General features: G+C 45.0%; 1 protein-coding gene across 13 annotated transcripts in view; it reads left to right on the top strand.

Annotated features, from left to right (window-relative positions):
- LOC130295952 (von Willebrand factor A domain-containing protein 5A-like) overlaps window positions 1-26,877 on the top strand; it is an 82,200-nt gene that overhangs the window by 7,140 nt on the left and 48,183 nt on the right. For all 13 annotated transcript variants that reach the window (XM_056547345.1, XM_056547382.1, XM_056547372.1 and 10 more), the window contains 9 exons: window positions 1,516-1,584; window positions 5,125-5,327; window positions 6,767-6,989; window positions 9,125-9,294; window positions 10,959-11,079; window positions 13,380-13,549; window positions 24,012-24,100; window positions 25,746-25,887; window positions 26,023-26,102. In XM_056547345.1, coding sequence (XP_056403320.1) covers window positions 1,516-1,584; window positions 5,125-5,327; window positions 6,767-6,989; window positions 9,125-9,294; window positions 10,959-11,079; window positions 13,380-13,549; window positions 24,012-24,100; window positions 25,746-25,887; window positions 26,023-26,102 — 1,267 coding nt within the window. The remainder of the gene's footprint in view (window positions 1-1,515; window positions 1,585-5,124; window positions 5,328-6,766; window positions 6,990-9,124; window positions 9,295-10,958; window positions 11,080-13,379; window positions 13,550-24,011; window positions 24,101-25,745; window positions 25,888-26,022; window positions 26,103-26,877) is intronic.

Below are 26,877 nucleotides of genomic sequence, written 5' to 3'. Positions count from 1 at the left end.
GTCGTTTTGCTCATCCGAGGTTTGCGCTGGCTTTTTTCGTGGCTATGTGGATGGGGCATTTCCTTTCTCCTCATCTGGGACTGGGGTGTCTGTTTTTTGGGTGCCTATTTTGTGCAATTCGCGAAACGGTAAAATAAATAAATAAATAAAAAAAAGATAAAAAAAAAAATTACAAATTAAAGGCCCCCCCTTTTTTGTCCGAGACTGCTTCGGCGATCCAGGTAGCGCAGCTTGTGCTGCATGGGGGTCAGCGAATGACTGTTTTTTTCGGGTTGTCGTCCTATTGCTTGACGGGGCGGCTGTGGGGCGCCCCCCCACCCCTTTTTTTCTTTTTTGCTCCCCGCCCCCGATTATTCAGTTTCAAGATTTTTGTCTGTTTTGGGTTTTGCTTTTCTTTGATAGGATGGGGTGTTGTGAGTTTGAGATTCGCCCTCTTTTGTATCGGGGCCGGAGGAGATGGCTTGGTTTCCGGAGAGGGTAGTGCAGCGCGTGGGGCGCTGGCGATCTGCATGTTGCATTGCTATCTTCGCCCAGTTTGATGTTTCCCATATGTGTTTATGTTTCCCATATGTGCTTATGTTTTGCGAGCGGTTTTCCGCAAGGTGGTGTGAGTGCTGTGGCTCTCTTCGGTGTATGGGCGAGTCTGAGAGATGTGTTCACACAAGAGTTATAAAAAAAAAAAAAAAAAAAAAAAAAAGATTAATGAATAAAATGAATGAATACAAATTAATATAAGAAATAGGTCCTGGCGGCAGGTACCTCGGTTTTCCTGGAGAGGAAATGTGTTGGGCGGATTTCCTGGAGAGGAAATGTGTTGGGCGGATTTCCTGGAGAGGAAATGTGTTGGGCGGATTTCCTGGAGAGGAAATGTGTTGGGCGGATTTCCTGGAGAGGAAATGTGTTGGGCGGATTTCCTGGAGAGGAAATGTGTTGGGCGGATTTCCTGGAGAGGAAATGTGTTGGGCGGATTTCCTGGAGAGGAAATGTGTTGGGTGTGTCCGGGGGGCTGGAGGTGGCCCCAGGTGTTGGCTATCCAGTATCTCTTGGGTGGGGGTCGGAGCCCAGTGTAGGGCCAACTGGTCTCCTCCATGGCGGTAAGAAGACGGTGAAAGCGGGGTCAACCCGGGGTAGACCTCCACACAGGACGGTGTGGCAGCACCTCTCGGGTTGGCAAGAAGCCAATCGGTGTCTTTGTTACAGTTAAATTGTTATTTATATAAGTAATTTTATAAATAAAGCTGTGGCCGATCCCCACCCATAAAAAAAGTTGAATTGTTGTTGTGTCAGTTATTATTTAATTAATTATTGTAATAAGGGGGAGGGGTAGTTATAGCCTGCTAGGAGCTAATTGGGTCTCAACAGTCATGACAAGGATGAAAATAAAAGCCTAAATTTGGATAGGGGATAAATGTTTTATCCTGGAATACCCCTTTAAAGTATATTTGGAGAAACCTCTGACATATCATCGTGCTACAATTTATTAACATTGCACTCATTATTGTGTCTTAATTCCAGGACAAGCCAATAAGATGCCGGCATTTTCTCCTCGTTGCGGTCTTATTATTGCAGACTCCAGGAAACTGGGTGAGGAATGACTGACTGACCATAGGGGACGGCTCATCGACCTTGTCTCCAATATGGTGGCATGCTGTATACAGACTGTACAGAGCGTCGTATAACATACACACATATAGCTGGGCTGAGTTGTGCATTTGGCATCATTCATGGCCATTTTATATTTTTTATACAGGAAAGAAAATAAGTATTTGACCCCCTGCTGATTTTGTATGTTTGCACTGACAAAGAAATGATCGGTCTATAGCTTTAATGGTCGGTTTATTTGAACAGTGAGAGACAGTTTAAGGGGGTACTCCAGTGGAAAACCTCTTTTTTTTTTTTTTTTTAAATCAACTGGGGCCAGAAAGTTAAACAGATTTGTAAATTACTTCTATAAAAAAAAAATCTTAATCCTTCCAGAACTTTTTAGGTGCTGTATACTACAGAAGAAATGCTTTTCTTTTTGGGATTTCTCTTCTGTCACGACCACAGTGCTCTCTGCTGACATCTCTGTCCATTTTAGGAACTGTTCAGAGCAGCTTTTGTTTGCTAGGGTGATTTTCTCCTGCTCTGGAAAGTTCCCAAAATCTAAAATTGACCCCAGAGGTCAGCAGAGAGCACTGTGGTCATGACAGAAGAGAAATCCAAAAAGAAAAGCACTTCCTCTGTAGTATACAGCCCCTAAAAAGTACTGGAAGGATTAAGATTTTTTTTTAATAGAAGTAATTTACAAATCTGTTTACCTTTCTGGCACCAGATGATTTAAAAAAAAAATAAAGTTTTCCACGGGAGTACTCCTTTAACAACAAAGAAAAGTTCAGAAATATGCATTCACATAAGTTACGAATTGATTTGCATTTTACTCAGTGAAATAAGAATTTGACCCTTATAAATCGGCAAGATTTCTGGCTCCCAGGTGTCTTTTTACTGGTAATATGCTGAGATTAGGAGCACTCTCTTAAAGGGAACACTCCTAACCTCAGCTTGTTACATGTTAAAAAGACACCTGTCTGCAGAAACAATCAATGAATGATTCAGATGTTCATTGGAAAACTTCATACAGGCCTGTACATGAGTTTTCCTGAGCGGGGGACCTTGCAGGTGCTGCAGAATTTCAGTCCTTCACGGTGTAGCGTGTTACTAATTGTTTTCTTGGTGATTATGGTCCCAGCTGCCTTGAGATCATTGACAAGATCATCCCGTGTAGTTCTGGGCTGATTCATCACCGTTCTCATGATTATTCAGACTCCACAAGGTGAGATCCTACATGGAGCCCCAGACCGAGGGAGATTGACAATTATTTCGTTTTTCCTCCATTTGCATATAATTGCACCCACTGTTATAAACCTTTCACCAAGCTGCTTGGCGATGGTCTTGTAAGCCCATTCCAGCCTTGTGTAGATCTACAGTCTTGTCTCTGACATCCTTGGACAGCTTTTTGGTTTCGGCCATGAAGGAGAGTTTGGAATCTGATTGATTGCTTCTGTGGACAGGCGTCTTTTATACAGATAAGGCCCCTTTCACACTGCTGTTGCGCCGCCCCATCAAGAACAGCCGTTAAAGTCTCTTTTTGTGTGCCTTTAACCCCTTAACGACGCAGGACGTATATTTACGTCCTGCGCCGGCTCCCGCGATATGAAGCGGGATCGCGCCGCGATCCCGCATCATATCGCGTGGGTCCCAGCGCTAATCAACGGCCGGGACCCGCGGCCAATACCACACATCGCCGATCGCGGCGATGTGCGGTATTAACCCTTTAGAAGCGGCGGTCAAAGCTGACCGCCGCTTCTAAAGTGAAACTGAAAGTATCCCGGCTGCTCAGTCGGGCTGTTCGGGACCGCCGCGGTGAAATCGAGGCGTCCCGAACAGCTGATCGGACACCGGGAGGGCTCTTACCTGCCTCCTCGGTGTCCGATCGACGAATGACTGCTCCGTGCCTGATATCCAGGCAGGAGCAGTCAAGCGCCGATAATGCTGATCACAGGCGTGTTAATACACGCCAGTGATCAGCATAGGAGATCAGTGTGTGCAGTGTTATAGGTCCCTATGGGACCTATAACACTGCAATAAAAAGTAAAAAAAAAGTGCTAATAAAGGTCATTTAACCCCTTCCCTAATAAAAGTTTGAATCACCCCCCTTTTCCCAGAAAAAAAATAAAACCGTGTAAAAAAAAAAAATAAATAAACATATGTGGTATCGCCGCGTGCGTAAATGTCCGAACTATAAAAATATATCATTAATTAAGCCATACGGTCAATGGCGTACGCGCAAAAAAATTCCAAAGTCTAAAAAAGCGTATTTAGGTAACTTTTTATAACATTAAAAAATGAATAAAAAGTGATCAAAAAGTCAGATCAAAACAAAAATCATACCAATAAAAACTTCAGATCACGGCGCAAAAAATGAGTCCTCATACCGCCCCGTACGTGGAAAAATAAAAAAGTTATAGGGGTCAGAAGATGACATTTTTAAACGTATAAATTTTCCTGCATGTAGTTATGATTTTTTCCAGAAGTGCGACAAAATCAAACCTATATAAGTAGGGGATCATTTTAACCGTATGGACCTACAGAATAATGATAAGGTATAATTTTTACCGAAATATGCACTGCGTAGAAACGGAAGCCCCCATAAGTTACAAAATGGCGTTTTTTTTCGATTTTGTCGCGCAATGATTTTTTTTTTCGTTTCGCCGTGCATTTTTGGGTAAAATGACTAATGTCACTGCAAAGTAGAATTGGCGACGCAAAAAATAAGCCATAATATGGATTTTTAGGTGGAAAATTGAAAGGGTTATGATTTTTTAAAGGTAAGGAGGAAAAAACGAAAGTGCAAAAACGGAAAAACCCTGAGTCCTTAAGGGGTTAAGGGACGTTCTCCTGATGGGGCACAAAGGCCAACAACGGGTCCCGCCGGCTCCCTTTTATCTATGATTATGGGGTCTGTCTGGTGCCGTTGTTTTTTTTTACTGGGGAAAAAGACGTCGCAAGCAGTATTTTTTCTCCCGCTATTCTCCCCGGCAGTGTGAAAGGAGCCTTACAAGCTGAGATTAAGAGAGTGCTCCTAATCCCAACCCATTACCTGTATAAAAGACACCTAAGAGCCAAAACATTTTCTGATTAAAAGGGGGCCAAATACTTATTTTACTGAGTAAAATGCAAATCAATTCATAACGTATGTGTTTTTTTTTGGATATTTTTGTTGTTATTCTGTCTCTCAATGACCATTAAAATTATAGACCGATCGTTTCTTTGTCAGTGGGAAAACGTACTAAATCAACAGGGGATCAAGTAATATTTTTTCCTTTACTATAACATACAAGGCTGAGTTTGCTATATGGCATAATTGCTGTCCAGTTTGTTTTATATGTACTGTATTCGTTAGGCTGCACATGTACTGTATATGTTGAAGCCCAAGTTTTAGCACAGGCCCAGCAATGTATGGGTGACCACACCAGATCGAGTAGTCACCCTCCGGTCAGAGCACCGGTTGCACATGTTCATGACTCCAGTTTCCTTGGTCTCTTCTTGGTGCACAACCTTTTTCTTTACTCTTGGGTCATTCAGTCCCTTTACAGGGGATCTCGGTTGATGTCCAGGTGAAAGGCTTTGTGGCTGATGTGTCTGCAACACTCAAGTACAAGAATGAGGAGGAGAAGGCGGTGGAGGCCATCTTTGTGTTCCCCATGGATCAGGACTCTGCTGTCTATGCGTTTAAGGCCAAAGTGGAGGGGAAGACCATCATAGCCGATCTCCAGGAAAAGAAACAGGTTTGTTTTCTCTGTAATTTAGGTTATTTTAGCCTTTTTGCCCTAGTAAGGGATATATAAGTAACAGGGGGAATCACCTGATTGGCTTGTCAATGTTCAGAAGCCCTGTAGGGAATAAATAGTGCACTGTCTGCACAGACTCTGTTGATTGATTTTCTGTGTTTTTGGGATTGGTGGGGGTCTCACTGGTCAGACCCCCTCTGACCCACTAGTTTTCCCCTAGCCACAGAATAGGGGATAACTTTGTTATATAAAAATACACCTTTAGGGCTTGTTCACATGAGCGGATTTTTGTGCGGACTTTCCGCAGCTGATCTGCTGCTTTTTATTTTCTGCTGCTTATTTTCAGATGCTTATTTTCTGCTGCTTATTTTAAGCAGCAGAAAAGAAGCAGTAGAAAATAAGCAGTAGAAATAAGCAGCTGAAAATCCGCAGCAAAATCCGCACTAAAATCACGTGAACGAGCCCTTAGAGTTAGTTCACACATCCTTATTTTTGCTGCAGATTTGCTGCAGCAGATTTTGCTGATCATTGACTCCAATGGGTATCAAAATCTTCAGCAAAAATTAAGAACGTGTTAACTGATCTTTAGGGTGTATTCACACGTACAGTATCCTGCACATATTTAATGATGTAGTATTTATCCTGCAGATTTCAATGTAAACTAAATGACTAAACACAGCTTCAAATCTGCAGCTTCAGATCTGTGCAGGAAACTGTACTTGTGAATACACACTTAAATGGGTTGTCCAGAGAAAGAAATTACCAGTGTATTGTGTCAAAAAGTATAATAAAGCAACTTACTAATATAATGTTATTAGCCATAGTGCTGTGCTGCTCCCTTGTAAACTGTGATGTCACATCACAGGCTCTCAAAGCAGTCTGCTCTGTCCTAGCTCCTCCTCCCCTCCTGTCAGCATGGGACAAGACCAGTGATGTGAAGGTGGGAGCTAGTATTACTGCTCATATGATTTATAATTAATTAGATAAGGCAGCAGGAAGCCATTCTCAGTCACTGTAGGCTCACTGCTGCCTTATCGAATGAGTCATGAATCTAATAAACAGTAATACCAGTTTCCCCTTCCCATCACTGATCTCATCCTGTGCTTACAGGAAAGGGGGGGGGGGGCAGCGACAGAACAGACTACTTTGAGAGCCTGTGATGTGATAGTCACAGCTTACAAGAGAAAGAGCAGAGATGATATGGAAGACCTCTGCACAAAATCTAATATTATGATAGTAGTAGTTTTCTTTATTATACTTTGTGACACAATACACAGATTGCTTTTTTTGCCAGACAACTCCCTTAAGTCTTAATAATAAGTTACTAACACCATGGTATGGTGTGCTGTTTATTTTGTAATTTTGGAGATATAACTGTATACCTAGGGATTATATTTCATCATTAACCTGTTGTTGGCCTGCGTTCTTCCCACAAGGCTCACCAGACCTATGATGATGCTATATGTCAGGGCCAGCAGGCATTTCTCCTGGAGGAGAATGAGGATTCCTCTGATATTTTCACCTGCAGTGTCGGTAACCTGTCCCCCAGTCAAGTGGCCGAGGTCACTATAAAGTATGTGCAGGAGCTTCCGGTGGAGGCAGATGAGGCTGTGCGGTTTGTGCTTCCCGCTGTTCTAAACCCCAGGTATACGCCAACAGGTACGAGTTGAAAGGAGTATAACAAATATATCAATGTTGTGGATGCATTACAATCTGCAGGGTGCAGTACAATTGAATAGTTTTTTTTAAGAAATCCACCTATGGCCTTATTACAAGCTTGGCTTCCATATTGCACAGCATGTTGTCATGGCTTAGGCCTGGGCCTGACAAATCCAAGGCAATAGGTCGCCATGGTGACTAAGAAATTCATCCTGACGCCTAGGTTTTTTATAGCCCTTCCAGACCTATGACATCTATTTAACATCATTGGCCAAGTGAGGTAGTTAAATGATGAACATTGGAGGGATCTCTGATGTCTGTCATTACTGGCGGGTATCAGCTGAAGATAGCAGCCAGTACCTGCCAGGTGTGATGCAGCCCGACTACTGTATGATGCAGTCCAATTACTGAGCCCGCTTTATACCTGGCAGGTACTGTCTGCTATCTGTAGCTGACACTTGCCTTCAATTAACTGTTTAAATGCTGCTATGTTGACAGTTTTTGCACACATACATTTTGGTCAGTTCTCTGCTAAAAATTATACATCGCGCACATACATAGTGGTCTGCTCCTAGGCAGGCTGTAACAAAAAAAAAAAAAAAAGTATAGAAAACAAAGATGAACTAAATGCATATAGAATCAATCAGATGGAATAATTGCTTAATTATCCCCCGAGGGAGTTCGAAAAAGTGTAAAGGACAAAGTTGGGGAAAAAAATGTGTTTTAAAATTTTTTTTTTTTTTTAATGTAAAAATGTAAAACATATTTGGTATATATTGCTGTGTGCAGAATTGTCCAACTAATCCTGCACAGTTAAATAAGAAAAGTGAGCACCTGACATGTCCTTTAATGGTATAAATGCAAAAAAAAATTTAAAACGCCAAAAATGTATGATTTTTAGTCACAAAATTTAATAAAAAGCTCACAGAACAAAAACTGAGCCATCATACAGGTCTGTAGGTGGAAAAATAAAAAAGTGAAAATCCTGGCCCCTTAAAGGGTTAAAGGAGTGCTCCAGGGAACAATATATATATATGTATATAAAAGCTCCAAAGCCATCATATTTCCTGGATATTTTCCCTGTAAACTATCCTATGCATGGCTCCTGTGGGCCCTGTTGTCTTCTCTGGTTGCTTGATATTCTATGCCATCCTTTTCTCCTCTTGCCTACATCTCCAAGCAGTCATTGTAGTTTTTCTCTGCCGTCCAGTTCACTCTTTGAGAGCAGCCCCTACCCTCCTGCACTACTATCCACACCTCCCAGCACTAAAGGAAGTATGACTCATCAGTGCTGGGCAGAAACCACATGGCCTGTGTCTCTCAGGAGGTGGGGGCTGCTTTCAGAGAGGGAGACTTGGAAAGAGACAGAGTGGATGGCTGGATGATGTCATTCCATGATTTACATGCATGTAAGTGACAACCATAGAGAGGAAACTGCTCTAGATAGCCAATGAATGATATTTAGACAATTAAATAGGTTGATGAGAGGGAACATATGGGCCATGGGTTTGGTTCCCCGTTCAGTTCAGCACCCCTTTAATTTTAAAAATGTTTTGCTGGCTCCTAGATTCAAAAGAAATATGCCAAGCCTTGGCTTAGGCTCCTAGATAGGAACTCTGTCCTGTTGTGCAATGCTGGCCAACTTGCACCTAAAGGGAACATAAACCTGAAATCTTCTCTAGTAAAACAAAAGCGCAGCACTCACGGGGACTCACGGGCACTCACTGGATCTCAGCTTTGGCATCTTTACTGTTTAGACCAGTGTTTCCCAAACGCGGTCCTCAAGCACCCCGAACAGTTGTTTTCTGGATTTCCTTAGTCTTTCACAGGTGAAAGACTAAGGAAATCCAGAAAACATGACCTGTTGGGGGTGCTTGAGGACCGCGTTTGGGAAACACTGGTTTAGACACATGGAGGGAGTTGCTTTCAGCTGCTTCATATCCAAATGAAGCTTTGTACAAGCCGCTCTACTTATAGTACTTTATACATTTAGCTTTCATTTACAGTGTTTTATCCCCTGTGTTAAGGCCATTCTTTACTGGAGATTTCAGTTACTGCCCTGCCAGTGTATGTAAATATATATATATATATATATATATATATATTTATATATAAATTATTTTTTTTTTTTGCAGACTATACTGTGAGTGTGACAGCCACCCGTCCACAGGTGCCTATTGGAGAAATCCCGTACACCCTGAGTCTGAGCGCTCACTTCCACTCTGCATATGGCATCGCCAAGATAGAGTCCAACTGTGATATCAGCCCTGTGGAGTACAGTGATGAAGGCAAGACCTCCGCCAAGGTGAGGGGTGTAATGCACAAGGTTCCCTTCACATATGTCGCCCAGACGTGTCAAAGGTTTAGATGGCAACGCAGCTCTGTCCTGAGAGCTGCTATGATCGCAAGTTACAGCGGGTGAAGTGTGGGGCTCACTCTACAGTTGTCACTCAAACCCGACTCATTCCCCATAGGCTATAATGGAGTGAAAAATCCAGATTTGGTAGCAGGCAAGGCAGTGGAGCACACTGTCGCCTATTTTCGTGGTTTATAACTCAAGATCCCAGCAGACTGTATCAGTTGCCAGGTACTAGTTACTGAGTGTGATCTAAACTTTCGACATGTCCAGGACACATATCAGAAGTTGTTTCACATGACAGTGACACTTTATGTATGTGGTGACGGGGGTGCATGGAATTCTTATCATTTCGTGACGCCAGGGCACCGTTAGCCTATGCACAGTCCGCAGTGGAAAACTAATTTTTTTCAAATCAACTGGTGCCAGAAAGTTAAACAGATTTGTAAATTACTTCTATTTGAAATTCTTAATCCTTCCAGTACTTATTAGCTGCTGTATGCTCCAGAGGAAGTTGTGTAGTTATTGTGTAGTGCTCTCTGCTGACACCTTTGTCCGTATCAGGAACTGTCCAGAGCAGGTGAGGTTTGCTATGGGGATTTGCTTGTACTCTATACAGTTCCTGACATGGACAGAGGTGTCATCAGAGAGCACTGTGGTCAGACTGAAAAGAACTCCAGAAAGAAATACAACTTCCTGTGGAGCATACAGCAGCTGATAAGTATTAGAGGGATTAAGCTTTTTATATAGAAGTAATTAACAAATCTCAATTGAAGTAGTGCAGCACTGCTAATGGTGTCCTGGGATATAAGACGGCTGATCGGTGCAGGTGTATCTATGTTGCTGTAGGTGGTGCTCTGATATGTTAAGTAGTGTTCAGATATGGTCCATAAGAAAACAGAAAATATCGGCACTCACCAGTTCAGCTTGCAAGTCTTCTTTATTGAGACATACTCACATTACGGGTACAGAAGAGAGGGGTAGTGGGGGGACAGTGAGTGGCCACTCACTGTCCCCCCCACTACCTCTCTCTTCTCTACCCGTAATGTGAGTATGTCTCAATAAAGAAGACTTGCAAGCTGAACTGGTGAGTGCCAATATTTTCTGTTATCTTATGGACCATAATTAATAAATCTGTTTAACTTTCTGGCACCAGTTGATTTAAAAAAAAAAAAAAAAAATTGTTTTCCACTATAGTACCCCTTTAACTCAGACGATGCATTGAAAGGCACTCATGCTCAGAAGGCATTCGGATCTTGTATTCTCTGCTCAGGATTTCTCTGGGCGGAAATTCTATAGTGTGCATTGGTCCTCATTCACACTACGGAATCTCTGCACGGAGAAAGTTTGGGCGGAGACTCTGTGGACAGCAGGAGCCAGCAGAATGAGCTGGCACTAGGACCGACCATAAATGTACCTTCTCCATAGATGACAATGCATCTCTGAGCTGATTCCATTAATAGAATGAACATGTTTATTCTCTCCGCATAACCTCAGCACATGCAGATTTGCAACAGAAGAATTCGCCATGAGTGGACCTCCTGTAACGTTTTTCATTGCGCCATTCTTGGCTGCATTCACTGACTTCTGAGCTTTTATTTCTGCCTTTGCAGCTGTCCTTGGCAGAGGGACACAAGTTTGATCGAGATGTGGAGATACTCATATACTATATGGAAGTGTGCAGACCCTCCGTGGCTGTGGAGGCGGGGCTTAATTTGGGTCTGGCTGAACCAGGTGACGTACAGTAATTAAGAATGCCTGTCACAATGCATGTTTTATAGGGATGCACAGAAATCCACTGGGTTATTTCTATCTTCAAAGGGGTACTTTGCCCCTAGACATCTTATCTCCTATCCAAAGGATAGGGGATAAGATGTCTGACTGTGGGGGATTTAGCCACTCGGATCTTGACCCCTTCCCCCCCCCCCCCCCCCCCCCGCGATCTCCATCCAATGCCCTGAGCAAACTTCTCTCCGTGCTGAATGACGGGCGGCCTCAGTCGTCACTCCCCCTCCATTCATATCAATGGGAGGAGGTGCGACGGCTACGTACTCACTCCCCCTCCCATAGACATGAATGGAGGGGGCGTGATGTGTTGTCAGGAACATGGAAGCTCAAAGCTGCGGTGCCGGCCCCTGAGATCACGGGGGTCCCAGTGGCCGGATCCCCCCACATCTTATCCCCTATCCTTTGGATGTCTATCTATGCAGACACTGAAGCAGCTGTGAATGCTGGGAGATTTTAGCTTTGAAGCTCAACACTGGCTCCAGAGGGTACTCTGATGTCAGGTAAAAAAAAAAATAATAATAAATAAATACTGCAGAAGCATATAACAAATAGTTCTGAAACCACCAAAAATCTATTTGTTTTGGAAGTCTTAGTCTTGTACCAACTAGTTAAGCAGTTGCTCAGTACTACAATTCCCAGAATGCATTGCTTTCTGTCAGCCCTTCATCACAGTCCTCCCACCATGCCTACTCCACTACGACTTCCACTACCTGCCATTTTCCCGCCAACAGCTGTTGCAGAACATCTCATCTTACAGCAGACACAGTGAGGTTGCAGAACCTGCTGTAGTTATTTCCTGTCTGGTCCTCTATTTGTTGCCTTGTTAAGAAAAAGACAGCATGCTGTAAATACCTCATCCTTTCCTAAATGTCCCAATAGAGGTGGTGACATCACTCAGTGGGTGAGGTTTCTGTTCAGAGACAAGATCCAGCCCCACCTCCTGGGACAGGAGAGAATAATGTGTTGTCTCGGGAGGTAGAGAGGAGCCAAGGAGCTGCTAAGACAACACCACATTGAGAGGACCGCACAACTTTTTGTCAGGTTAAAGGAAGTAGTCGGATGATGCTGAAATAACACTACACTGACAATGAGAGGACGACACAACTTCCTGTCAGGAGAAAAGGGGGAGCTAGGGAGCTGCTCAGTCAACACCACATTGAAAATGAGAGGACTACACAACTTCCTTCCTACACAACTTTTTGTCAGGAGAGAGGGAGTAGCCGGAGAGCTGCAGAGACAACACGACAATGAGAGGGCTACACAATATCCTGTCAGGAGAGAAGGAGGAGCTTGGTAGATGCTGAGTCAATACCACACTGATAATAAGAGGACTACACAACTTCCTTTCAGGAGGGAGGGAGGAGCCAGGGAGTTGCTGAGACAACAACACACTGAAAATGAGAGGACTGCACAACTTTTTGTCAGGAGAGAGGGAGGAGTCGGAGAGCTGCAGAGACAACAAGACAATGAGAGGACTACACGATATCCTGTCAGGAGATCAGGAGGAGAATGGGAGCTGCTGAAACAATACCACACTGATAATAAGAGGACTACACAACTTCCTTTCAGGAGAGAGGGAGGAGCCAGGGAGCTGCTGAGACAACACTACACTGACAATGAGGGGACTACACAACTTTTTGTCAGGAGAGAGGGAGGAGCCGGTGAGCTGCAGAGACAACACGACAATGAGAGGACTATACGATATCCTGTCAGGAGATCAGGAGGAGAATGGGAGCTGCTGAAACAATCCCACACTGATAATAAGAGGACTACACAACTTCCTTTCAGGAGAGAGGGAGGAGCCAGGGAGCTGCTGAGACAACACTACACTGACAATGAGGGGACTACACAACTTCTTGTCAAGGGTGAATAATGGGGGAAAAAAAGCTGCAGCCTATATAATTAGTGTTATTAGTGACATATTAGTAAGTTATATTTCTTGGGGTGAAAGTCTTATTTTCTGATACCCGAATACCCCTTTAAGCTCTGCTGACTGAGCTGCTGCAGTGACGGAGCCATTTTGCTGTTCCCTACTTTTTCTACGAGCTAGAAGAAGCGGTGCCACTTCCCTCAGTCTTCCTGCAATACTGTTACTAATTAATGGTGTGAAGTTTATTTTAGGATTTTTTGAATTTTCATACATATTGTTTCCAGATAACTAGAAATCATATGTTGCCTTTTAGACATTCTTATACTGTATATATTCTAATTATACTGTATATTTCTCATATTTTGATCATTTTCAGACTCGTTTATGGCCGACCCTGTTGTCATGTTGAGTTTGTTTCCCCGTTTCTCAACTCAGCAGGAAGAGGCGACGGATGGAGAGTTTATCTTCCTTATAGACCTGTCTGGAAGCATGAACTGTCCCATGAATTCTGAGCCCAATGCTCCCCTGCGTATACAGAGTGCCAAGGTCAGCACAGCGCACAGCAGACCCTCCTGTGGCTCCTTCAGTCTAAAAGGCGTTATCTAGGATTAGAAGATCAGAGCTAATTACTTTCAGAAACAGCACCACCCCTGTCCTCAGGTTGTGTGAGGTATTACAGCTTGGCTCCATTCACTTCAATGGAACTGAGCTGTAATATCACACACAACCTGAGGACAGGGGTGGTGCTGTATTCGTAAGTAATTAGCTCTGTTTTTCTAATCTTAAATAACTCCTATAAAGCTAACACAAAGCTTTCAGCATTTTATAGTTTACAGTATATACAAAATGAAGCTTTATAAAATTAAGAACATACGTTACGTATAAATCCAGCAAACAAAACTGTGTTGTTGTTCTTCAGTACAGAAAAAGTGATGTATGTACACAGTGACTTCACCAGCAGAATAGTGAGTACAGCTCTGGAGTATAATACAGGATATAACTCAGGATCAGTACGGGATAAGTAATGTATGTACACAGTGACCTCACCAGCAGAATAGTGAGTACAGCTCTGGAGTATAATACAGGATATAACTCAGGATCAGTACAGGATAAGTAATATAATGTATGTACACAGTGACCTCACCAGCAGAATAGTGAGTACAGCTCTGGAGATAATACAGGATATAACTCAGGATCAGTACAGGATAAATAATGTAATGTATGCACACAGTGACCTCACCAGCAGAATAGTGAGTACAGCTCTGGAGTATAATACAGGATATAACTCAGGATCAGTACATGATAAGTAATGTAATGTATGTACACAGTGACTTCACCAGCAGAATAGTGAGTACAGCTCTGGAGTATAATACAGGATATAACTCAGGATCAGTACAGGATAAGTAATATAATGTATGTACACAGTGACCTCACCAGCAGAATAGTGAGTACAGCTCTGGAGTATAATACAGGATATAACTCAGGATCAGTACAGGATAAGTAATATAATGTATGTACACAGTGACCTCACCAGCAGAATAGTGAGTACAGCTCTGGAGGGTGTGGTCGCTAGGTGTGTCTGTTGCTGAGCTCCTGAGACTCCAGACTTCCAGAGGAGAGAGGCTGATTTTTCCACCTGCTTTCCCAGGAAGGTGGCAGATTCCTGGGGGAGCCATCAGCATGAATCCCCTGACCTCCACTCCTCGGTCCAGGCTGGCGAGGGGTGTAGAGGGAAAGCTACCAGCCAGTGCCCCGGCTGGAGGGGTTAGAAGATCTGGCAGGGTCCGCAGCGATGTGGATTCTGTCCCTCCAGCAATGGTTGGAAGCCGCAAGGCTCTCAGCCAGGAAGAAAAGCCTGCAAGCAAGACAAGTTTAAAGAAGGTCTCTGCAGCACAGAAGAGCTCCTCCAAGAGCCAGGTTGTGGAGCAGTGGGGCAAGAGAAGACCCAAGGAGTCTATGGCGACATACAGCTCCAGACTTGCTGCCAAGATTGGTGAGTACGAACTCCTTGGGAAGAAGCTGAGGGAGCTGAGAGAGGAGCTAAAGTTTGCCAAGTATCAGGTGAGCACAACTACCAAGCGGAAGAAACCAGAGTACTCTGCAAGGGTTAAGTCCTTGAGGCTGGAGCTGGAGGAGACTGAGCTGAGGAGAATGGCTGGCTGTCCTGGAGGGGAGCGATTTATTTAGGGAGAAACTTCTTAATGAGGATCGCTCCTCCAGGATGAAATCCCCAGTAAAAGAAGAGGAGATTGGGGGCGATTGTTCAGCAGATGAGAGCAGTAGTGAGGATGAGGTCCAAGAAATGGAGGCTGAAGAGGCTAAGGTGCTGGCAAGTGGGGAAGCTGTGGAAGCCAAGCCGCAGCCAATGCAGGGTGTGAACATGTCCCAAGCAAGTCTACCTGCAGGACAAGTGGAATTACCACCTTCATCGGGCGAGAGTGCTGGCGAGGAGGAGGAGGGTTGTGGTGGCGCCCTGCTGGCACAAATTGTAAAGATGGAGTCCCCCATGCATTTGGATAATTTTAGTTTTGGCGACGACCTTGGAGAGGAACAAATAATAAAAAAGAAGAAGAAAAGACAGAAAAAAACATCTGAGCAAGTAAGCTTGATTTATGTTCCTTTTGTGCACCCTGGGAAGGCTGCAAAGTCAGTTCAGGGTGCAGACCCTGGTAATCTGCCTGTCCCCCCTTCTGCAAATGTGGAGCGGGGCCAGAACACCAGGGATAATACAGTAAAGATGGGGGAAAGCGCTGACCTCGCTTGTCATAGTAGCGGGGCCAGCACCGGCAAAGATACGGCCAAGGGGCCGGACAGTGTTGCGGACAAGGTAGCATGTCCCCAGTTAGGGGATATTTTCATTGCGGGGCACTCCTCTGCAGGTGAGGGGGGGAGTGTCCAGGTGGCAGAGGTTGGTATGGAGCTCGGGCGGCCGGGCAATTATAAAGACAAGGGAGAGGGCAGCTCCCAGAACAGGTCTGGCACTGCGGGGCACTACTCTGCAGGCAAAGGGGGGAGTGTCCAGGTGTCTGGAACCGGGGCGCCATTCTCGGAGGCCCAGTCAGCGGTGTCTGGCTCTTTTGAGTTGTGGCGCTGTGGTGGGGCTGCTGTGGGTGGAGCTGGCGGTGGAGGACTGGTACCACAGGAACATGGACATGATACAACCCATGCAATGTTAGTAGCAGTTAAAGAAATTGAAGCCGAGGTATTGGCGGAGGCCGAGGGCAAAGTATGCGACAAAGCAGCTTCTTCCGATATTTCTAAAGGGAAGACTGCTGCAAGGTTGAGTGTGCCCAATGAAGCCAATGATGCAAGTGTAAAGCCCAGCATCATAAAGCCAGCAAGATTATATCCCGGCCAGTCCAGTGCAGCTAGGCAGGAGGAGACAGGCACAAGTTTTATGTATAATGTTACTGCCTCTACTGTTGTTTCTGGGGGGAGTGGTGTCGGTCCGGCTGCCCCCCCCGGCGGCGACTGCTCCAATAAGGAGTTATGCTAATGTCGCTGCTGGGGGTCCCAGGGGATCCTCATCTCTTAATCCAGGGGAAGGTAACTTGCAACAGCGCCTCCTGGAGGCTTTAAGGAGAGGGGATAGAACGCTCCAGGTAGAGGACCGGGAGGTCAACTTGTCTTTTTGGATAGAAAGACATGGACTTGGGGCATTCCGAGAGCATAATGGGGAGGTGGTCTGGTCCCTTCCAACAAGCGGGCAGGAGCGTGGTCGGAGGAATGTGGCCCGTCTGGTATGGAGAGGCGGTGATGCATGCCCTTCTAGGGCAAAAGTTGTGGAGCTTCTTTTCCAGATGGGATTCAGGGCTAATGACATCTTTGCTCTGATCCACCCCTTCGGTACCTCTGAGTTCGACATCAGTTTTGTGAAGCCAGAAGGGCTTGAGCTCTTTTGGTCTAATCATGCACTGGTGAAGGACGAGCCTGTCTGGCAGGATTTCGCTGTGAAGGCGGTATCCCGCCAGAGTTTTGTCAAGAAAGTGACCGTTCTGACACGTAACGAGTCTCTTTCTTGCTATGACATCATGACCTGGCTGAGCAGGTATGGGGAGGTGACGGACGTCCCCAAGAAAAATCTGGATGAACATGGCATTTGGTCTGGAGCCTGGACGTTTTCCGTCCGCCTCCGCCGTTCAGGTAACACTGTCGCACACATTCCATCAGCCGCCTTTCTCGGCCGCGATAGGATCCAAGTCTTTTACCAGGGACAGCCGAAGCTGTGCCACAAGTGTGGTGATCCCACACACTTTAGCGCAAACTGCACTAAGCAGATGTGCGCATTGTGCGGTGCGGAGGGTCATCTGGCTGCCACCTGTGGCCAGATTCGCTGTAACCTGTGTGGTGACCTTGGTCACCCATTTAGCCGGTGTCCCCGCTCATTCTCCAATGCTGTGACCACCCGGGATGGGGAGAGCAGTGAGTTTGCCTCATCTGGGGTGGGGACCAGCAGAGGAGAAGGGGCACTAGAGCCAATGAAGAAAGTTAAGAACAAGAGCCCCTCTAAGCTTAGGAGGGAGGAGAGGCGCAGAAGGAGCAGGGATCTTGAAAGTTCCCTGGTAGAAGGTGTAGTCCGGGATCCTGCTCCCGACGCTGGCTCAGAGAAGACAGCTGAGGCTCTTGGGGATGCCGAGTTAGGTGAAGAGATAAGGAAACTTCGTAAAGAGGAGGCAAATAGGGCCATTTCCTCAAGTTCCTCTCAATATGAAAGTTTGGATGAGGAAGATGGGAAAGGGCAAAAGGAAAAACAAAAGTGCGGCAGAAGGAGGCAGGGCCAGAGGGTACTCAGGACATCATCTTCCTCCTCCGGTGTTGCAGGCCAAGTGCCTGGGAAAAGCCTGACCAACCCCCCTCTGATCGTTCTATCCAATAGGTATCAGGACCTTGGCAAGGACTCTTCCCTTTCTTTGGAGGGGGAGGCTGAGAGTCTTTGTTCAGAGGCGGAGGAACCTCCGGGAGGTGCTGAGCCTGTTCCTTCTGAGGTAACTTCCTTGGGAGGGCAGGTGGCCCCTGGGTCAGGAGATGAGGATCGTGGGATGGATATGTCAGCATCCCTAAAGAGGTCTAAAAAGAAGGAAAGGGGGTCTTCTTCTGATGGGGAAGGGGGGAAGAAGAAGGGTAAGAGGTAAAGGGGATAGGCCATCCAACTCGATCACTCAGGATGGCGGCACTCACCCCATTGACGCTGGCATCCATTAACTGTGCCAGCATTAAGTCTGATATGGCTAGATTTGCAGCCTTTGATTTTCTCGGCCGAGTTGAAGCCGACATTTTGTATCTGCAAGAGACCAGGTTGTCAGATCTAGCCTCCCTGGTAAAAGCCAGGAGAGAGTGGAGGCGCGGCCCCTCCCACTGGTCTCTTGCGGCTGAGCCATATAGTGGGGTGGCGGTCCTTTTTACCGCTCCTGTTGAATGCAGACGGGTTATCGAGTTGGAAATGGGGAGGTGCCTGATCTTAGATGTCCTCATGAAGGGGCAAGAGCTCCGGCTCATTAACATCTATGCCCCACAAACAAAGTGGGACCGTAAAAGCCTCTTTATGAGGATCAAGCCCTTCCTTTTTACAAGTCGGCAAGTGATCTTTGGAGGGGACTTCAATACTGTCACGAGGTCCCAAGATAGGAGAGGCTCCAATGGTCCGCTGGCTTATGATAGTACAGCCCTCAATAGCATAGTTAGGGAAGCTCGCCTAGAGGACGCCCACATCCGGAGCCCCTCAGGCCACGCGGGTTTCACCTATCATCGAGGTAGCTGCAGGTCTAGGATAGACAGGTTTTATTTAAAGGAGGAAGCCGTCTCTTCCGCAGTGTCCGTGATTGAGGTGGAGTTCTCCGATCACTGTATGATTTCGTTTTCCTTGAATGTTTCAGAGACCCCCCGGATGGGTAAAGGTTATTGGAAGCTGAATTCGTCCCTCCTGGAGGAAGCGGAGATAAGACAGTCCTTTGAGGATTTTCTTCAGAGTCAGGTACCTTTACTGGGCCTTTGTAGTAGTAAGTCAGAGTGGTGGGAGATATTCAAGAAGCGGGTTGCGGGGTTCTTCCGCCAGCTCTCGAGCCTCAGGTCCCTGAACAGGTATCGCCTGTATCAGGGTCTGAGGAGAAAACTCGAGCTTCTCGTCTCGACTGGAGGTAGCCGAGAGGATATCTCCAGAGTGAAATCCTTGCTGATGAGGTGTCAGTACGATAGGCACGCATCTTTGGTTTTTGAGAGGGATTTCGGGAAGTACCGCTCGCCCGACCCTTACAGAAACTGTAAGATGTCAGTGAGTAGTAAAGTCATTTCAGGACTGATCGATAGTACGGGATCTCTGAATCGGTCCAGATCAGGGATCCTGGAGGTTGTCAGATCCTTCTACTCACACCTCTTGGGGAGGAAGGATCTAGATCGGGACAAGATGTCGGCTTTCCTGGCTGAAACCATTCCTGAGCCAGGGGTAGACCCCTCTCTTGATGTTTTGGCAGAAGAAATCAGGGAAGAGGAAGTGAGACTGGCGATCGAGGGGCTTGCCCCTAAGAAGTCTCCAGGTCCGGATGGCTTAACATCCGAGTGGTACAGGACCTTTAAGGAGTCTTTAGCTCCCCTCTTGACTGAGGTATTTAATGAGTGTCTCTCCTCGGGCACTCTGCCAAAGTCAATGAGGAGGTCGGCCCTGATTCTTCTGTCAAAGGGTAAAGATCCTAGCCGGATTGAGAATTGGAGACCCATAGCTCTTCTCAATACGGACAGGAAGCTTCTGGCCAAGATACTGTTTAATCGGCTGGTGAAGTTTGCACCCCGGCTCCTTTCGGGGGCCCAGCACTGCTCTGTTCCGGGCCGAAGCACCTTAAGTGCTGTCCTCAGTGTCAGGGAGGCAGTGGAGCGGAGTAGTGCGGGTCTCTGGAAGGGGTACTTGTTGTCCCTGGATCAGGCCAAAGCATTTGATCGGGTGAACCACGAGTACCTCTGGTCCGTCCTCCTGAGATATGGCTTACCGAGTACTTTTGTGAATTGGCTTGTCACCATATATGCAGGGGCAGAGAGTTTCCCACTGGTGAACGGTTGGTCTGGCCGCTCTTTTGAGGTGGGGTCCGGAGTCCGTCAGGGTTGTCCTTTGAGCCCGCTGTTATACGTGTTCGCAATCGATCCCTTCGTCCGGAGGGTGGATTGTGGGCCGTTAGCGGGAGTCGGGATGAGTCTGGCGGAGCTGGATGTCGCCCAGAGAGTGGTGGCGTACGCTGATGATGTCACCATTTTCGTCTCCTCGAGGGTGGAGGTCGAGGTGGTGATGTCGGAGGTGGATCGTTACTCGGAGGCATCCGGGTCCAAGATCAATCGGGATAAGTGTGAAAGTCTCTGGCTGGGAGGGGGGGATCCCATGTTTGATCTCCCGGACACCCTTCCAGGGCTCCAAGAGTCAGCAAAAGTTTTGGGCATCACATTCGGCCAGGATGATTATCCCACCAAAAACTGGGATGGTAAGCTCCAGGATGCCACTCAGAAGGTGGACCAGTGGAAGGGTTGGTCTATGACCCTCAGGGAAAGGGTACACCTGATCAAATCGTACCTGCTCCCCTTGTTTATCTATCTGGGCAGCGTATGTATCTTGCCAGAGGCTTACTACACTAGGATCTACAGCCTGTTTTTCCAACTGTTATGGGGGAACAGGATGAACCTAGTCAAGAGGGAGGTTACGTACCGCACGAGGAGACTAGGGGGTTTAGCTATGGTAAACCCTGTGGTGTTCTTAACGAACACCTTCTTGAAAGCCAACATCGCAAACCTCTGGAAAGAGAGGGCTCCTCCGTGGGTACTCTCCTGCAGGGAGTGGTTTTGGCCTTTCTTCCAGGAATGGGAGACAGGAGGGCAAGTGAAGGACCTCCGTACACCACATGGATATCTTCCGGCTTACGCTACCCCGACTCTGAAGGCGTTACGTCGGTGGGGTCTGGGAGTGTGGGAGATCAGGACCCAGTCAAGGCGTTCCCTTGACAAACGGGTTCTGTTGACCCACTTCCAGAAGCCTCTGGTGCTCAGGGACTGCCCAGGTCGGGATCTGAGGGTTGGTTTAAGTCTTTTGAACTCGAAACGGATCCCCCAGAAGTTTTGGGACTTGGCCTGGCGCTGCTTTCAGGGGAAGCTATGTGTAAGGGACAACCTGAAGTGTAGGAGCTCTGATGACCGGGACTGTCCCCGAGAAGAGTGCGGGAACACGCTGGAAAGCATGGACCACTTCCTGCTTCATTGTCCCTTTAATATAGGGGTCTACAACCGGGTGGGCGCTTCCATCGGCTGGAGTCAACTTGCCGGCCTTGCCTATCCGGAGTGGGCTTATGGAGCATTCAAGATCCTGGGTGGCCGAGATCGGTGCACATTATTTTTAGTTAGCTTAGTGGTTAGGTACCACACGTGGAATGCACGGTGTTTAGTATCTACACAGCGAAAAGTCCTCTCCGAGGTGGAGGTCTGTAGGAATATCACTGGTGACCTCGGGAAGATCAGGTCTTTAGAGTATGGCAGATTGGGTACAAGTAGGGCTTCTCTCCTATGGAGAGGGTTTTCATTTGATGTGCCCTAGATGCTGAACCCTTTGGGGGAGGCACCTTAATTCTGGTTAGGGATAGAGTGGTAGGGTCAGTGTTAGGGTCAGTGTGTAGGGGCAGCTTAAACTTTAGGGGCAGCGATAGTGTGAGTCTAGGGAAAGTAGGTGAGGGATAGGTTTAAAAATTATTTGGTATCTGGTCTGCCATACTCTGATCCCGGTGGAGGGCTGGTGCATGTCACCGTTAGCTTTTTGTTTTGTTTTAGAGAAATGAGTGTATGAAGGGCTTGCAGGTAACTGAACTTGGGCCTTACAATTGTTATGTTATGTATATAGTAATGTAGTTATATGTATAGTTATGTTATGTATATAGTTATGTTTATATTAATAAGTGTATAGTATGTGTTTAAGTAATTATGTTGTGTGGCAAACCTTTTGGTGGCATGGCTGAATAGGCCTTGCTTTTACTTTCTTGTATATATGTATATAGGGGGCTATAGAATAGGTTGGGTGGGGGAATGGGGGGTAAGAGTTGAGCTGGGTGGAGCCATTGATGAACAATATTGGACTCCATGATGCCTGGCTCCTGGTGTGGATTATGGACTGGACTGGACATTTATACCATCTCATGGCCAGAGGGGCTGGAGGGGCTTTGGGATTAGATAGTGAAAGAGTTGTTATTGTTATTCATTTACCTGTATTTCTGTATTACCGTATATGTATGCTTATTAATGTTTAGTTACCTTTCGTTTTAGTTAAGGCAGCCGGATCTATTTGTTTTGAAAATTTTTTTTTTTTTTTTTTATATATATTAGGAGAGGATGGGTATGAGTGTAATATCCGCTAATGATGGTGGTGAGGATGGGTGTGAGTGAGTGTGGGATCGGAGGGAGAGGGAGAGAGGGAGAGAGGGAGAGAGGGGGAGAGGGAGAGGGAGAGAGAGAGAGAGAGAGAAAAAAAGTCTATGTATGTTTATACGTATGTTTATATGTATGTTTATATGTATGTTTATGTTTATATGTATGTTTATATGTATGTTTTGTCTGTAATGTATCTGCTGCCTGTTAGTCAATATTTTCATTATGTCCAGGTTTGGACGGCTTTTATTTCCTATTGCCGGGCATGGCAGAGTTTTTGTTTGTGTATTTGGTGTGAGTTTGGTGTGATGTATGGTGTTGGGGTGCACATATTATTTCATTAGTTTATATATACGTGTACGTAATTAGTTTTAGTTGAAACTGGACTGGCTGGTAAAAGTTTAGTTTTTGTTATAATGACAATTTGTCTTATTTTGTTTCATATTTATGGCGCATGTAAGCTGAGTTTATGTTATGTATTATTGATTGATTATGTCTGTTATGTTTTAGATTTTTATAATAAAAAGATTTACAGGATATAACTCAGGATCAGTACAGGATAAATAATGTAATGTATGTACACAGTGACCTCACCAGCAGAATAGTGAGTACAGCTCTGGAGTATAATACAGGATATAACTCAGGATCAGTACAGAATAAGTAATGTAATGTATGTACACAGTGACCTCACCAGCAGAATAGTGAGTACAGCTCTGGAGTATAATACAGGATATAACTCAGGATCAGTACAGGATAAGTAATGTGATGTATGTACACAGTGACTTCACCAGCAGAATAGTGAGTACAGCTCTGGAGTATAATACAGGATATATCTCAGGGTCAGTACAGGATAAGTAATGTATGTACACAGTGACTTCACCAGCAGAATAGTGAGTACAGCTCTGGTGTATAATACAGATACAGGATATAACTCAGGATCAGTACAGGATAAGTAATGTAATGTATGTACACAGTGACCTCACCAGCAGAATAGTGAGTACAGCTCTGGAGTATAATACAGGATATAACCCAGGATCAGTACAGGATAAGTAATGTAATGTATGTACACAGTGACCCCACCAGCAGAATAGTGAGTACAGCTCTGGAGTATAATACAGGATATAACTCAGGATCAGTACAGGATAAGTAATGTAATGTATGTACACAGTGACTCCACCAGCAGAATAGTGAGTACAGCTCTGGAGTATAATACAGGATATAACTCAGGATCAGTACAGGATAAGTAATGTAATGTATGGACACAGTGACCTCACCAGCAGAATAGTGAGTACAGCTCTGGAGTATAATACAGGATATAACTCAGGATCAGTACAGGATAAGTATCATTTGTATTAACAAAACTATTTATGCAGTATATTTTGATATGTAGATTGTAAACAGATGTACAGAAGTGCACATACCTTATATTAAAGCTTTTTAGGATTACATAAATTGTATTAAAAAAGCATAATGTTTATAGGTTAACCCTGTTATCTGGTTGATATGAATTGTTTTTGTCAGATTTTTAAACAGAGATAACAATAGCTTTGACTGTACCTGGCTTACATTTTGTAATTGATAATATACATTGTGTACCCAGTCACCCAGCTTTCTCTCTTCTGTGCAGGAAACTTTGATCATTCTGCTCAAGAGTTTGCCCCTTGGATGTTTCTTCAATATCTTTGGATTTGGGTCCCACTTTGCCTCCTTCTTCAAGTATGTATATGAACACATGTTAGTCACATTAGATTGCCAGGCTTTCCCAGTATAACCTGTGTATTATAATGGCACTCACTCTGCATATGGATAGACTCACCTTCATATGGATAGTCAGCAGGATGTTACAAAGTCCCGGGCAATCTCTGCAGCTTGAGTAACATGACCAGGTGATGTACTGGGAGTCTCATAGACTCCCATAGGACTTCAAAGATAACATCCCTTACAAAATGGGGTGTTTTAGGGTGGCACTATATTTTGAGCAGGGAGGGGTGCCCTATATTATCTACAATACTTCCTAACAGTTAATAAGATCCTAGCCACATGCAGGCTTAGAACATTGATCAATAGAAATGTATCTAGTTTTTACCTGTGTGCCTGTCTAAAACTCGCATGCATCTATTAGAACCTAATGGTTGCTATTCAAAGCCATAGTACTGAGTGGCGCTAATGAGAGTGGCAATTTTCTATTATGAAATTCTGTTTTTCTACAGCCAGCACAAGAGGGAGCTCTAAAGCTAATTGAAGACATAATTATCATCATCATCAGTATACATATGAAGGGAGAGAGCACCCCTAGTGGTGACTGCGGACAAATTAAAAAAATCTCTTAAGAGATGTCCAAAGGAAAGCAGGAGATTTGGGGTTCTGGTTCAGTAGGACACAGTAATGCCCCCTATAGAGATATATCATGAGATTAAAGGGGTATTCCAGGCAAAAACTTTTTTTATATATCAACTTGCTCCGGAAAGTTAAACTGATTTGTAAATTACTTCTATTAAAAAATCTTAATCCTTCCAATAATTATTAGCTTCTGAAGTTTTCTGTCTAACTGCTCAATGATGATGTCACGTCCCGGGAGCTGTGCATGTTGGGAGAATATCCCCATAGGAGCTGGACATCTCCCGGGACCTGAGTCATCAGAAAGCAGTTAGACAGAAAACAGCAACTCAACTTCAGAAGCTAATAACTATTGGAAGGATTAAGATTTTTTAATAGAAGTAATTTACAAATCTGTTTAACTTTCCGGAGCCAATTGATATATATAAAAAAAAAAGTTTTTGCCTGGAATACCCCTTTAATTATTAGGTGCACTTATTTATTGTTAGTCTTAAAGGGGTATTCCAGGAAAAAACTTTTTTTTATATATCAACTGGCTCCAGAAAGTTAAACAGATTTGTAAATTACTTCTATTAAAAAATATTAATCCTTTCAGTACTTATGAGCTTCTGAAGTTACAGTTGTTCTTTTCTGTCTAAATCCTCTCTGATGACACATGTCTCGGGAAACGCCCAGTTTAGAAGCTAATCCCCATAGCAAACCTCTTCTAAACTGGGCGTTTCCCGAGACAGGTGTCATCAGAGAGGATTTAGACAGAAAAGAACAACCTTAACTTCAGAAGCTCATAAGTACTGAAAGGATTAAGATTTTTTTTTTTATAGAAGTAATTTACAAATCTGTTTCATTTTCTGGAGCCAGTTGAGATATATATATATATATATATATATATATATATATATATATATATAAAAAGTTTTTTCCTGAAATACCCCTTTAATTTTGCACAGTCATTTTCTCAGAAGGTTTGAGATTAACCTAGAACTGGCCAAAGGAGACTAAAAATTGCATTCTAACACCCCTATAGGGAGAGCCTGGAGTACGCACAGGAGTCTATGGAAAAAGCTATTCAGAAGGTTAATGGAATGAATGCCAACTTTGGGGGGACCGAAATCCTTCTCCCTTTGAGGGAAATCTATTCAACTGGAAAATCTGAGCGCCCCAGACAAGTAAGTGCGGGGAACAATGGATGGTTTACCAGAACGCCAATGTACCGGGATGCCAGTGTATTAGAGAGAGAGTCTCATCTGGACACCCCATATCCATATCCTTGTGTCATGGGAATTACATCTTTTCCTTCCTAGGTCTTCATCTTTACAGACGGAGAAGTTGGGAACACAAAGGAAGTGATCGGGGAAGTTGGGAAAAACTCTCACAATCATCGGTAATTCATTTAGTTTCTTGTCCAATCCCCCCATGTCATGTTCATCCCCACACCCCCCATGTCATGTCCAATCTCCATACATCCCTCCCCCCCCCCCCATTTGATATCCCGCCAATTTTATGACCACCCCCAATTTCAATATCGCGATTTGATTTGTTTTGCAATAATTTGTACATCCGTAATTTGAGCTGGCCACTTTATTAGATACACCTTGCTAGTCCCGGATCGGACCCCCATTTTCTTTCATTCTTTGTCCTTACTTACTACAAGGTGCTGGAATCATTCATCATACATTTTGATCCACGTGGACATGGTAACATAACGCAGTTGCTGCAGTTCCATTTAGATCCCACGGGTCCCCCGGGACCTAATAAAATACAAAAATAACGGGCGCTAATGAGGTTGTTGTGGGTGGGGGTGTGTGGCACAGAACACACCGCGGGTCCCGCAAAATCCTATGCAGTCTTGCAAACCTCTGAAATGATACAGGGGGCTGATGAAATGGCACAAGGGAGTGATGCAATGGCACAGAGGGGGGGGGGGGGTACCATATCTAAAAGCTGTGGCAAAATGTTTGCAGGTGCGGGCGGGATTGGACACGTTGCGGGAGTGGGTGGTAATGGTCAGAAATCCAGTAGGGCGAGATTAAGAAAATAGTCCCCCGCAGGGCTCTAGTTCCTTTTGCCTTTCTGTTGTCTCGTAACAGTCTGCCCATTCTCCACTAGACACCAACACCAACAAGACATTTCCCTCTTAACACATCTAAACTCTAAAG

Source organism: Hyla sarda, chromosome 1 (genome assembly GCF_029499605.1).
Source record: "Hyla sarda isolate aHylSar1 chromosome 1, aHylSar1.hap1, whole genome shotgun sequence".
Taxonomy (NCBI): Eukaryota; Metazoa; Chordata; class Amphibia; order Anura; family Hylidae; genus Hyla; species Hyla sarda.
This window is presented reverse-complemented; position numbering and strand designations above follow the sequence as displayed.